The sequence below is a fragment of the Atractosteus spatula genome, chromosome 14, assembly GCF_055471065.1.
Source record: "Atractosteus spatula isolate fAtrSpa1 chromosome 14, fAtrSpa1.hap1, whole genome shotgun sequence".
NCBI classification, from domain to species: domain Eukaryota; kingdom Metazoa; phylum Chordata; class Actinopteri; order Semionotiformes; family Lepisosteidae; genus Atractosteus; species Atractosteus spatula.
Window position 1 is genome coordinate 22862255 of NC_142719.1, and position 14223 is coordinate 22876477.

A 14223-nucleotide genomic window follows, 5' to 3' on the forward strand; every position below is an offset into this window, starting at 1 on the left:
GGCTTGGAGAGATCTTTAATCTTTACAGCCCTGACGTGTTCTCTGAAACGGTCTCCGAGTCTCCTTCCCGTTTCTCCAATGAGGGACGGCCTGACGGCCACGACCACTCTAATCTCTCCGTCTGTGTTCTCAAAGACGGTTTTCCAAACTCATACATCAGAAAGACCACCGAAACTAAAATTATTCTGCAGCTAGGATCACACCTTCTCCCTTCCCTTAACGACAGACTACTGTTCTTTTAAATTTTCTCCATTCATTGGAAGTTTCATTTCACACCTCTCTGCACCCATTCTGACTTCACACCTCTTGATTGGCCTCTCTTTCTGTCCCCTGCTCCCGCCTCTCACTCCTCCTCCCTCCCAACCTTTGTTCTCCCGCTACTTTACCTTTGCCTACTGCCCTGTCTCTCTCACACCTGAAGAAGGCTCCACGGCCGAAACGTTGTGTTCTCTTTCTTCTTTTTTTCAGCATGGAATAAACCTATTACTTGTGTATTTTAAAAGTTTAAGAAGTAAAAACCTTACAGCGTACACAGATTTCTAAACTGATCAGGATCGTTATCTTTGTCTTAAGCATAATAATGTTCACCGCTCTCTCCAGCAAATTAATAGTAAACTTTATTTTATATAGCGTTTTAAAAGAATAAGTAATTAGATTGCTCATAAACCTAATCACTTGCTTTTTCTTTTTATTTAGGCTCAGATTTCAACTATAGATCGTATTATTAATAACCATAATAACAACCAACCAACAAAAACAACCATATAAACATAATACCAACCAAAAACATAGATAACAACCACAATACAAAATCAAATATATCAAACCATTATACTCTCTCAAATTCCTCCAATTATCATAATCCCGCCCCTTATGCAAAACCAAACCCTCCTCCCATCCCAGTTTATCCTCTTTATCATAAACAAAATCCACCTCAATTTTCAACATAAAGCATTACACAAAATCAATACCTCAACACTCCATACTCAACAACGATAATTCACAAACAGCCAGAACATGTAACTCCACATTGCCAAACAGACTTCATTTCCATAGCCCCGCCCCTTATGCAAAACCAACATCCCTCCCCTGTTCTCTCTCTCCCCTGGCGTTTGTAATAGTTTTTATTTTCAAATAAATTTTAGCAAAGTCATGTATTTTAAAAATCTTAAGATTTTTATATTTATGTCTTTATTTAGTGGTTTCATTAGTGACAAAGGCTAAACTTTCTTGGAAAAATGTCTTTTATGTAAACCATGTTTGCTATTAATTCATTCAGGGCTAAAATATGTTCATTGTCTTCAAATGAAAGAAGGGTTCCTTTCGCTGTGGTCGGGTTGAAATTAGAAGCTTGCCACGCCCGGACTGTTACACCAACGTATTAGCATGTTAAAGCGATTTCATTGAGGAGCCTAGCCTTTCTTAACTAGCACTGTACTTACTGGGTTTTTGAGGGGGGAGAGGTGTCTTTCGCTGTGAAACCAGTTTAATTCGTCACAGCCAGCACTCCTGCAGAGAGGGGGGTTGTACTTGCAGTGTATACAGTAGATGGGAAAGCCAGAGCCGACCTCTACGCCGCCCACATGTTATGCTCTTCCTTAATGTCTAAGCCGGAACACATCATTATATCTCATTTTGTATTTCTTAAAAAAAAAATCGTTTGCCTAGCCTAACAGTATTGTTGTTATTGTTTTTAACCTGTAAAGCGCCTTGAGGAGCCACCTTTAAAGGCGCCATATACAATAAAGTTCATTATTATTACTATTGTTAATTTGCTGGACAGAGAGGTGAACATTATTACACAGAAGACAAAGAAAGCGATTTACGTTGCATTGTGCATTGTGCTGCTGTAATACATTTTTAAATAATTAGAAGTCTAAACAGTATCAGCTTTGTTTATGTTTTTTAAATAAAGGCGATTTAAACGTGATTTAAATCAATATAAATGTTTATATTGTTACGCCTAGGTGACTATTCATTGTTATTAAAATGACTTAAATTCGTTGTGATATTTAGAAATATAAATTTGTATGGTGCGAGTGAGGTTTTTTTCCCCCCAACAACTTTCCAGAGGAGCTATAAATATTTTAAATAAATACACACAGTATTGCTCATAAGGTCTACTATTTGAGGTCCAGTTATTTAGATGCATACATCTTATTTTATCTCAGCTTTTCAGCTGAGATACACAGATCATACATAAACAATGCAGTAAAAAAATGTCTCATCAAGTATTTAATCATTAGGTATAACAGTTTCCCTTTAGGCCTCTGAAAACACCACCTTCTACCTTGTGAATACCAGTACCTCCTAATTGTCTAAAGGCTTTATTTAAAAAATTTTAAAAAAAAACTGATGTGCTGAAACAGTACAATTAAACACGCTCTGCAGAAAAGGGGATGGTTGTTAGGTCAGCTTCAGTTTTACACGTACAGTACACATTTGATCTCATTAAAATTATGAGGTACCCTGTATCTGCAGGACTCAAGAGGCTCTCAGTCATGTCACTTTGCAGTTGATGTCTCCTAGAGGTTCCTAGATTCTTATTGTAAATAAAAGGAACAGTATACAGTGGGACTTTTTCAAAAACGGGGAACAAATTTCAACATCCGACTGCACCGAGCACACAAATATTGGTTCTAGGCTCCTGAATCACCTTTGGTCCCTGGATCATTGCTTTTAACCATTTACACAAGGTTTTTACTGTAAAGCACTTTCACAGCTCAACGTAAATGGACCTTCTGGGGCACAGGCTTTAAAGGAGCTTTTTAAAAAAAACAGACTTTGCCTTTCCTGTTATAAGCTATTCTTTTAGCATATGACAAGCATGCCCTTATTATGGTGATATCCTCCTAAACATTGGAGAAATAACTCTAGAATATCAATTAAAACAGAAATGCTTCAAATCACTTGGGATACAACAAAAAAGTGGTGTATTATAAAGTGTGTTAAAAATGTAGCTAGTTTGTTTTCATACCTTAGATTATAATAAAACCTCACCATTTAACACCAACAGGTGTTTTCTTGAAGTCTGCTAGCTTCAAAGTTTATGGTTTGGCTTTTGTGTATAATGATAGTGAACTGCATTGGAAATGTAGGAAAGTAAGCATTAATAAGCAGGAAAATTAAACCAAGAAACACCTAAAGTACTGGACTATATTGCAGATAAACTACCGATCTACCTTTTAAGCCTGTACAACCTGCAGAACTCCAGCTTTAATTGATTGGACTCAACAGCCTAAGTTTTAAGATTATCCTTACAAGTGTGGAAAAGCATGGGCGTAATGTTGCAGCCTTCACTGTTGTTTTAGAAGTTGTTTTTTCCAGCTGTACATGAACATTTCTGTCTTGAGTCTTTCTTAACAATATGGTGTAAACAGTGTCTGGTTTCTACTGTGATCATTATTTCATTACTGAAGTAGCCTTTTGATATTTGCACAGTATTTTTTGTTGCTATGGCTGTTTTCATATTCATAGTTTTCTTCTGTTAAAACTTAAAATCTCTCGCATTAAATTGGCTACAAATGCAAGAATTCAACCAGATATTCTTACTTGTAAAATGTCTACTGTTGCATTGCAGTTAGTTAATGTAGTTAGTCCAGAGTCAGCAATCTAAACTTTATTGCTAAGCTTTAATGATTGATGTTGTACCAGTAACCTTTAGAAATACTATAGTACTTCACAAATGCTTTGTGTGTTTGGAAATCTTTTGAGTAAAAGCCTTATAAAAATAGGTTTAGTTTTTACAGGACATCACAAAGAAATAGGATGGTATAATTCTTATAATTGCTTAGTGATTGTATTTGGAAGATTATGGACTAAACAGACTTCAGGGATGCCAGTGGATCATTGTGCTAATTGGAATTATTCCAAAAATCAAGTGACCTCTTTGCTGTAGTATCTTTAGTATTATTTATTTAGTATTAATAAAGAATAGATTTATTAAAGTCGTGCGATGTGTAAGCGGGATATGTAAAATAATGTAAAATAAAGTTTTTTTATTATTGTTATAGAGAAACATGATCAGATTTTCCCTGGTTCAGAAAAAAGACGATTAAAATCTGTAATCTTTCCACTTGTATGTCATCGGACATTAACGAGTACAACCCCCCTCTCTGCCAGAGTGCTGGCTGTGACGAATTAAACCGGTTTCACAGGAATTTTCAAAGTAGGAAGTACAGTGTTAACTAGTAGCTAGGCTCCTCAATGAAATCGCTTTAACATGCTAATGCGTTGGTGTAACAGTCCGGGCGTGGCAAGCTTCCAGTCAACTCAACTCGATTGGAAGACAATGAATGTATTTTAGCCCTAAATGAATTAATAGCAAACATGGTTTACATAAAAGACATTTTTCCAAGAAAGTTTATAATAATACGATCTATAGTTGAAATCTGAGCCTAAATATAAAGGAAAAGCATTTTCAGAGAGCAATCACGCTGTGTTTATGTAGAAAAAGCGATTAGGTTTATGAGCAATCTAATTACCTATTCGCTTAAAACGCTATATAAAATAAAGTTTATTTAAAGATGAATGCTAAGTGTCGCAGTTTAAATAATTTTCGTAGTAGGGCTTGGACAGATTCCAAGTGCATTTTTGCAATTTACGTTGCATTGTCCAATGTGCTGTTGTAATACAGTTTAGAATACAGTAAGTCTAAACTGTATCAGCTTTATTTATGGGTTGCAATTTAGAAAAAGTAAAAAACCACACTCAAAATGCAATTTAGAGCTTTCTGGCAAGAGGAGACACCCAAATTATAATCTAACATGCCACTGTTTATGCATGAACAAAGTTATACTGCAATTTTCCTTAGATACGCGATTAAAAAAAATAAATTTTTTGAATCCCCGGCGGAACACATTCCATAAGAATCAGCGCTTTTATACAGTATATCGCCTTTAAACACATATATTTAAACACGCGTTTACGATTTAAATCAAAATGCGATTCAAATCAATATAAATGTTTATTTTGTAACGCATAGGTGACTATTCATTGTTATTAAAAAGACTTAAATTTGATCATGTTGTGATATTTAGAAATATAAATTTGTTTGGTGCGAGTGAGGTTTTATTTAATCTCTGACCAAGGGAAACGTTTCATTTTTTCAAAGAAATGTTTGTTAAAAAATAAAGTCATAGTTCCATGGGATTCAATCACAGACCGTGTGACATGGGAGTCAGGAAACTAACCCACAGCGCCACCAGCGTGGTCACATGCTGAGGGCTGAAAAAGCACTACAGAAACATTATCGACAGACAATGTACAGATTTGATAAAGCTATAAAATAATGTAATTAGGCACAGAACAAGTTTACAGCACAGTACAATAATAAATGCTGACCATGACTTTAGAAGCATAAATTACCTTACACTCAATTTAAACGCAAGCTGTCTTTAGCCCTCTAAGCTGGTTCATACAGAAATGTAGAAAACCAGGCTCAGAACAAACAGCTTCATTAGCGAATACATATGCAGGACAACTGGAGAAGACGTTTTACAGTGGATGGATTTTTAGAAACATCCCATCAGTGACATCACTGAAGTCAACTCCTAGGTAACTGTCGTGTGGATAGTTTCACAAGAATCAGACAAAGGTTTAAGCATCACTTGTTCTAGATAAAACTGCAAAAAAAAAACAACAACCCATAATGTACTTCTTTGCGGCTCTGTTTGCCCAAATCATATATTCACAAAGTGAAATTAGAAAATAATATTATGTAACCAAAATCCGCAATATGGAAACAGAACCTGTGTAATTGTTGACAGATGATGTACTCGTAACGTTTTTACAAGACGAACTACAACATTTAAAAAATGACTTGTATGTACTTGATATCTCTAATCAATCCACTGCACTGCATTAAAACAAAACGAAAACTAGAACGCCCTGGGCATACCGTTTCGCGCTTCTTATCAGTTGCTCAAAAGTAATTTGACCGTATGAAATGCATAATATAAACCTAGAAACATATACGTGAGCAGTATTTACATAGTATCGGTGTCAAGACATACCTCTCAAATACTGTAAATCAAGTTAAAAATATCTCAAGACCGATTCTGGTCATAATGAAACCAAGTTTCGTGTATGTTTTCTTTAAAGTACCGAGACCAGCCATATACTGTATGTTTATGTTCCAAAATTAATATCGTTTATGGCCTTCACACGCGTTGCAGTATGCTCCTATTCTTTTTATGCTCAGGCACTAAGATTTCCCTTCAGTGGTAAAATTCCATATAAATATTCAATACTTAAACAGGCACAGTTAAGACATTAAATATACATATACATACTGTATACAGTACAGTTTGCATACGGTAATATGTTTATGTTCCTAAATCAATCTCTTTTATGAGCATGTGAAAGGCATGGTGAATCGATTCTCAAAAATTACTGTACTTTGCATGATTGAAAAAAAATATGTGATTGCGAAATGCTGTGGTGTTACTTTTACAAAGACGGTCAATGAAAAAAAGAATGTGGACCAGGGCAATACTTTGAGTTTACAGCTTGTCCAAGGTCATTTATTATTAATACTATTAGTAATATCTTCGTTAAAGACTTTGATGGCTACAGCTCAAACATGAGAGGTTGAGCTTTATTAGCTCCACCTTGCGGAAATTCCGGATACTATTATTTTGCTAGCGGTATTTACCGGTAACTCGCGGTAGACTGCGTACAGCGTACCGGAAAATAATGCGGTATCGCCCGTGCATTTTGAATGGCTGCATCTGTACCTTCTTCCTTGAGAAATTTTAATTATTGTCTGTGTCTGCCTCTTCCATTCTCTACTGCATTCTAATTAATTTTTTTTAGTTGTGCTAATTTTATCCTTCTTTTCTTCTAAACTTTTTTTTCTTCTAACTGTAAAGCGCTTAAAGAAACTACTTTTAAAGGTGCTACTTAAAATATATTTTTTTATTATTATATAATGTGCTAAGCATACTGATGCACTTTAGCTGTCGTTGCATCATCCAGGTGGGTGCTTCACATTTTGGTGGAAGGGAGTCTCCATTGACTATAAAGTGCTTTGAGTGGAGTGTCCATAAAAGTGCTGCAAATGTAAGGGATTATTATTAATTATTATAAACACACACTGAATGAACTACATTATTTGAGGTAGCTTAAAACTTAATTCACAAATGAAAATAAAAAGCTAATTAGCTGATAGTTACCATTGTAAGTGGAAAACCTCTCCAATCTCTGGTCAGACTAAACAAACAATCAGCAATGAAAGTCAATAAATTATTAAAATAGTTGAATAAATTATTTTGGAGCCGTGGTAGCTCAGAAGGCAAGGGTGTCTAGCTCCTGACCAGAAGGTCCCGGGTGCAATCCCAGGTAGGGGCAAGTGATATAGCTTGCTCTGATTCCTTCCAGATGGCTCCCAGGTCCACTCAGCCTGCTTTTCAAATGAGTACCGGGGGTTAATCCTTCCAGAGGTAATAGGCTGTTCGGAGTTGTTTTGCTGACCACATCACCTCCACTTCCAGTGTTGGATGGTTGAGAAAAATAGTGGCCCTTGCTCCCCACTCCCCAATGGGCCTTAATGGCCTGAACAGGGGATCTTAGCTATCTATAAATCATTTTAAAAGTTAATTTTTCAACTGTGTATTTTCAAAAATGTATTTTGTGCACGGCAAATTACAAATTTCAAAAGGTACAAAACCTGTTCATTACATACTATATGTATTTTGCTTGTATAGCACTTTAAACAGAAGTTAATGCAACTCAGTTTTTACGTTTCAGTAAAATGTATTTATACTGTTTTCAAGAATGAATTGTGCATGTGAAATTTAGACATGCAATTGTAAAAATACTTTTCATTAAAAATTTCATTCCATAGTATGATATTTCTGAGAGAACATTTTTCAATCTTTAATCCCCAAGCAAATTGATGCATACTATATTCATTGTACCTACAAGTGAAGCAGGACTGAAACACTAATTTAAAAAGATTTCATTTCCTAATTAAACACAGTTGTGCAAATCAAATGGTTACCAAATTAATTGGTGTCAGCCTGGCCACATGTGAAAGCTAAATAATAAAGCCAATGACAGACGATGATCCTTAACATATGTTGCCTAGTACGTGCAAACTTTCTGCAGCATTTTTAGCTTTCACCAGGTGTTAATAGAATAGGAGCAATGCAGTGACTTACAAATAAGGTACTACGACACAAGCATATAAAGTAATACTCCAAACTCTCACTTCCCAAAAGAATTACACAGTGAAAAGTTTTACTTCTGTACGAAATAAACTTACAGCAGTCTACAAAGCATCCCGTTCACTTTAATACTTGAAAGTGAATTGCTTGGAATACCAAAAGCACAGGGAGCATTAAAGCATGATTTAATGTAACATAAACATTTCAGTTTTATCAGTATTTCATTTTTAACATTACTTTGTTAGCTAAATGGACTTCAGCCATTGTTGACAAGGTAAACTTTCAGAAGTGATTTTACTCCACTCTTTTATGGACAGGAAGAGAATTTACTATTAACATGTTGCCATCCTTCCATCCATTTTCTAACCAGTTTTTCCAACTCATGGTCACAAGGGAACTGCAGCCTATCCCAGCAAGGCAGAATAAACCAGGGATGCAAGTCCGTTGCGGGTCAGACACACAGATACAAAAACAGATATCTAAATACTCTCACCTAGGGCCAATTTTCCCAGATGCCAATTAACCTACCAGTATATCTTTGGACTGTGGGAAGAAACTGGAGCACCCAGAGGAAACCCATACAAACACAGAGAGAACATACAAACTCAACATAGATGGTAACCCAGGTACGGAATGTCCCCAGTACTGTGAGCCAGCAATGCTAACCACTGTGCCACTGTGCTGCGCCTAGGTTGCCATGTTGTCATGTAATTGAAACACTCTCAAAAAGACATGGGATTAGGTGCAAAACTCTGCATATTCCCAGCTGTATTAGGAAGGTTTTCTAAATCACTAATGCCATTTTTCTCACACGCCGAATTTTATTTTGGTACAAAGTAATGGTTTCAATGATTACAGACTGCTGTATTTGTGAGAAGTGATAATATGAATGTTTTCATTTAAATATGCTTTCAGATGTTTATAGGACTTGCAGAAATGCAGTTCTTACTGTGCAGCTTCTCTTTACAAAGGTAATATATTGTCTTTCAGTGTAAGATAGGTGCTTTGCACAAAAACATTCCACCAGCTTTTACAGTAGATCACAAACTTTCATGAATTTATAAGTGTCACTTATTTATGGGAGATTGTGCAACATTAATAGATCATAATGACAAGAGGAAGAAGAAAGAATATGTGCATTGCACAGCAAAAATATATAACACATTATCTGACTAACAGAATTGACAATTAACAATTGAGAAACAACTTAGAACATATACTGTAAATGATGAAGACCACCTAAGCTTAATTAGACTTTAAAGTCTACAACATTAACTTAGTACATTGCGTGATGCCTGGAAAACAACAAATCCAAGGCTTTGTTAAGCATAAAGAGTATGGATAGCAAACTTGTTTGTCTTTCCATTGTCCTGGAATCAAGAACAAGGACAAAATAATGCTAAGTAGCACATAAAAAGCCCTCAAGGATTGGTGAAAGTATATTAAACATAACAGATAATTGGTGTGTTGTTTTCACTTAAAAGTGGTATAAAAATGAACCAATAGCTAACTTGCCATACAATGACACCAGGCTCCAGTTGAATGATGTATGGCTACCAGCAGTGAATTTTGCCAAAATGCACATCTGAAGGTTCATCAGATAATCAAAATATGCAAAGTACTGTATGGTTCTTTTGTAATATGTTAGAAGAAATTGTTCTGCTTACAGGATTACCATTGTAGTGTGCTCTCACGAGGAACCAGTTCTGTAGGGGTTTGGGCATTTACTGGGACAATTATTAATTGCAGCAGTAAATCACAAAATTGATTCTTTTAATGGCCTTAGAATCCAACCATGCGATATAACTCAAACAACGCACACACACAGGTACTAATACACAAGGATACATTTATTAATACATAGAATGTGCATATAAACCTAACAGATCTTATCATGAGGGTTATCAGAATACAAAAGGTATATATTCAGTCAGTAACGAAGAGTTACATATATCAAGAGGACATACGGTCGGTATATCATTCATTTAGACCGTTTCGTAATTGAACTTGGTTACAACTTCTACATTAGATACTCAAAACATACATAACTCTTAGGAATTAAATTGATATCAACTGGTTGGGATAACAATTTAATTCTCGAGCTGTAATGCAGTGAAGTTGAATACTCATCCAATTTCTGGGGATTCAGATCTCCTGAGGGCGCAAAGAAGCAGTTGCAGGCTTGTTGCTGTCCAATCCGCGCTCTCTGGCTCGGTGCCAGGCTGTGCTGTGCGGCTTGCGACGGTGCGCTGCTGATGCTCTCAGAAGACCGGCTAGTTAGTGTTGACTTTAACTAGCAAAGTTGTGCACAGGAGAAAAGATGACTGTGGGTCCCAGCAGGTCAGGAAGAGGACCGGTTCGTTCCTGATGAAGCGCTAGTTCTGAATAGTGATTCAGCTGTCCACAGTTCCGACCTGTTCACGAGGCTTGCTGCTGATGCTAACCTCGGGTGGATCTTTTGGTTACTCTCTGGCAACCTCCGCTCTCGACTCTTAGAACAAAGGAAAGTTCTGGCACTCGGACACACTGGCCGTTCCGTGGTTGTCTGGGCTGAGTCTCAGGATGGTCAGGAGGCGCGCTGCGAGAATGTCCTGCCCTTGGGAGCCTTTCTGCTCCTGGGCCGTCCTGCCCTGGAATTGTTCTTCCCCTGGAATTCTCCTTAGAATTCCCTTTAGAATAGTCTCAGGCCCTCTGTGTTGCCTGTTTTTACCTGGAGGAACTTCAGCTCGTTCATTGGCTGAAAGTTTCATGGGCATCAGAGACCCACGTGGGTTACTCAGCCCTACCAGTCCCTGATTGGTTGATCAAGGTGAGATATGAGTCACTTACTCCTGACACCTAGGAATGCAGTCCAGATGTCCATCTGGCACTCCCTAGACAGATAGGCGCCAATGGATGACCATTGATCATGATAGCCAGGCTTAGCTAAGTGCATCCCCATTTGGGAGCTATCCCTTATCAAAAGAAAACATCTTTAAATCAGCCTGCATGAATAGCTTCTCTGTGGCTGCACCACAGAGATGAAGAGAGAGATGGGGCCTCATTTAGGAAAGCACAGCAACACTTAATTCTGTCTTATTAACAAGCATTGCCGCTACACCATTTATCTTGTTACAGTACCTTCTTTTGAGCTTGGCTATTCCATAATATTTGTTGTTGCATTATTAGGCTAATTTTGTCATACAAAATGCTCAGAATTTGTTGGAAGAGAAGGCATAGACATTTATTTTCTTGTATGTGCTAAAGAACTGTAGTCATCCAGCACCTTTATGTGAAGTAAAAGTAGTCATGCTAGTCCATGAATGTTGCAATTTTACACTTCACGTGCTTGGAATGTACAGGACACTGTAGAACATAATCACTGTAAAGAAAGATAACAGTATGTTGTATTCAAATGAAAGAAAATGTGTTCATTTATGGCAATTATAAGTCACTTTTTTGTGGATGGAAAGAATGTTATTTAATTTCTTCATGAACTGAAAAACTGTTTATGCTTCAAACCTTTTCTTTAGCTCAGACACTTTTTTAACAGGTGGTAAGTCTTCTTCATTTGCAGGTGATGGTGTCTCAACAGATGTTCTGCCATCTCGCTCTCCTGCGTCTTGTTTTGTGTCTTGGTTGATTGTTTTGGTTACTAATCTTCCATTCTGTGAGACATCTGTCACTGGTGCTACGTATATTTTACTTGGGACAGTTTCCGGGCTACGACAGAAATTACTAGCTGTTTTCAGACCAGGGATAGGTTTGGGTGAGATGGTAGGTACCTGAGCTTTCCCTTCAGTTACAGGTTTTGTAACTTTGGACTGAAAAAGTGCTACAGCTGACTGTACCCTGGGCAGTGAAGGTTTGTTTTCTTTTCTGTTTTCTTCATCTGAATCTGCTCTAGATGTTGAATTTGTCACAGTGATGTCTGGGCCATGATCTCCCAGACATTTGTCCTTCTTTTTGTCAAAGACCTCAGGAACTGACTGTGATGCCAATTCCTTTTTAGACACTTTTGTGCTTGTGGACACATCTAAATTGCTCAATTTTGTGGCTTCAGGAGGAGTATTTAATTCCCCATCATTCTGCTGGGTATCGGTTTCTGAGCAACCTCTAGAAACCTGTAAGCCACTTTGCTTTGAGGTATATTCTGATTCCTGGAGATTCCCAGATGTAGACTCCTCTTTTCTTATTTTTTCAAAGTCTTTGTCAATTTCAGATTTGTCTTTAATTTCATTACCCAGCTCCCAGGGAATTCCAGAGGAAGGTGATTTATCTGCCATGGGAGAGGAGAGATTATCTTCATCTTTTAAGCATTTCTCTTCATCCATTAGGCCTCTGTCCCACATGCCACTGTTACGATGTGCAAGTTTTCCTTCAGACATCTGAGGTGACCCTGAAGTGCAGGGTACATTTAAAGAAGAAGGACTGGGGAGGTCCTTGTCAGATTTTGAAGCTTTATCAGTTGTCTCTTCCACTACAGGACTTTCCTCTGTACTCATCTCTCTGTTTTCCAAAGAAATCTCATCGGCTTCATCAAGTTCCCAGCTCAACTGACTCCCAGCCTGTGACAGAGAGTATACCAAGCTTTCATTGCTAGGGGTGACTGATTTCAGCTGAGGAACAAAGTGAAGAAAGTTATGATAAGTAACAAAGGAATGCACTCAAAAACATTACACATGCCAGTGCTTCTAATGTAGCGTGCTAAGCACAATTATGTGGCATTTAGTCTTGAAACATACATTAAGTACATACTTGAAACAAATAACATTATGTATTTTTAGAAAATAAAACGCTAAGTAATGATGGGAACTCATCAATGTTGTCTATAAAGATGCTTTTACAACCCCCAAGCACATGCTAGATAAACGCACAGTGCTTGATCGACCCACCCACACTGTAGTGCATCTTGCGGACTTGGTTCTCACACTCAATGCCTTCTCATTTAATAACCTTTTTTATCAGCAGGTTAGTGGAGTTGCCATGAGCACCAGGATGGGACCTAGCAATGCCAGTATTTTTGTTGGCTGGGTAGAAGAATGCTTCTTTGCTTCTTATACTGGCTTTGTCCCTGACCTCTACAAGCGATATATCGATGACTGCGTCAGTGCTGCTACATGCTCTAATGACCAGCTAGAGCACTTCCTGCATCAATTCTCTAACTCTCACCCATCCCTCAAATATACAGTTAACATATCTTCCACCACTCTTCCGTTTCTAGACATCTTTTAACCATCCATGACTCTCATCCTCAGTCTATTACAAACCCACAGATTCACACAGCTATCTCTTATACAGCTCTTTTCATCCCACTCACACCAAAAACTCTCTCCCTTTTCCACAGTTCATCAGGCTACGTCGACTCTGCAGTGACGACATGGATTTCCAGAACCAAGCACTCAAAATGTATCCTTTTCTCATCAACAGAGGATACCCCACCCATGTTATCGATAGGGCCCTCACCTGGGCCAAAAATAGTCCTCAGATCATCAACTCGACCAGGAACTCCCAGTCTCACAACCGCATTGCTTTGGTGCTTCCCTACCACTCTAACACACTTTCTATCCCCAGGACCATTATTAACAACTACTCCATTTTACAGGGTGATCCCTCCATCGGTACCCTTTTTTTCTAACCACCCAATCATCTCAAACAGCCGACCACCCAATCTACGTAAACTTCTGGTTCACAGCTCCCTTGACCACACTCGGCAATCATCCCCACCAGGCACCCTCCCCTGCAACAGAACTCACTACGTCACTTGCAAATACATAACTAACAACACGCTCATTGAGAGCCCCTCAGGTCAATTCCGGATCACCCAGACGACATCTTATACCTCCAGCAACCTCATTTACTTTTCTTCTAGCCCATGGTTTCTCATTTCACCTCAGACGGCCATGATCACACTGATCTCCCTGTCTCTGTTCTCAAAGAAGGGTTTCTCAACTCCCATAGCAGAAAAACAACAGAAACAAAACTCATCCTGAAACTAGGTTCACACCATCCAATTTCTCTCAACGACCAACTTATTTTCATGTAATCTTCTCTATTCTCATGCAGGTTTTGACAC

General features: G+C 37.9%; 1 protein-coding gene across 2 annotated transcripts in view; it reads right to left on the minus strand.

Annotated features, from left to right (window-relative positions):
* Positions 1–9997: 9997 nt before the first annotated feature.
* dennd1c (DENN domain containing 1C) overlaps positions 9998–14223 on the minus strand; it is a 44583-nt gene continuing 40357 nt past the window's right edge. The window contains exons 23-24 of one of the 2 annotated variants that reach the window (XM_088931606.1): positions 11670–12766; positions 11053–11529 (exon numbers count right to left, since the gene is read on the minus strand). In XM_088931606.1, coding sequence (XP_088787732.1) covers positions 11460–11529; positions 11670–12766 — 1167 coding nt within the window. In that variant the 3' untranslated portion in view covers positions 11053–11459. Of the gene's footprint in view, positions 12767–14223 lie in introns of both variants that reach the window. The other variant, XM_088931605.1, reaches the window with a different exon arrangement.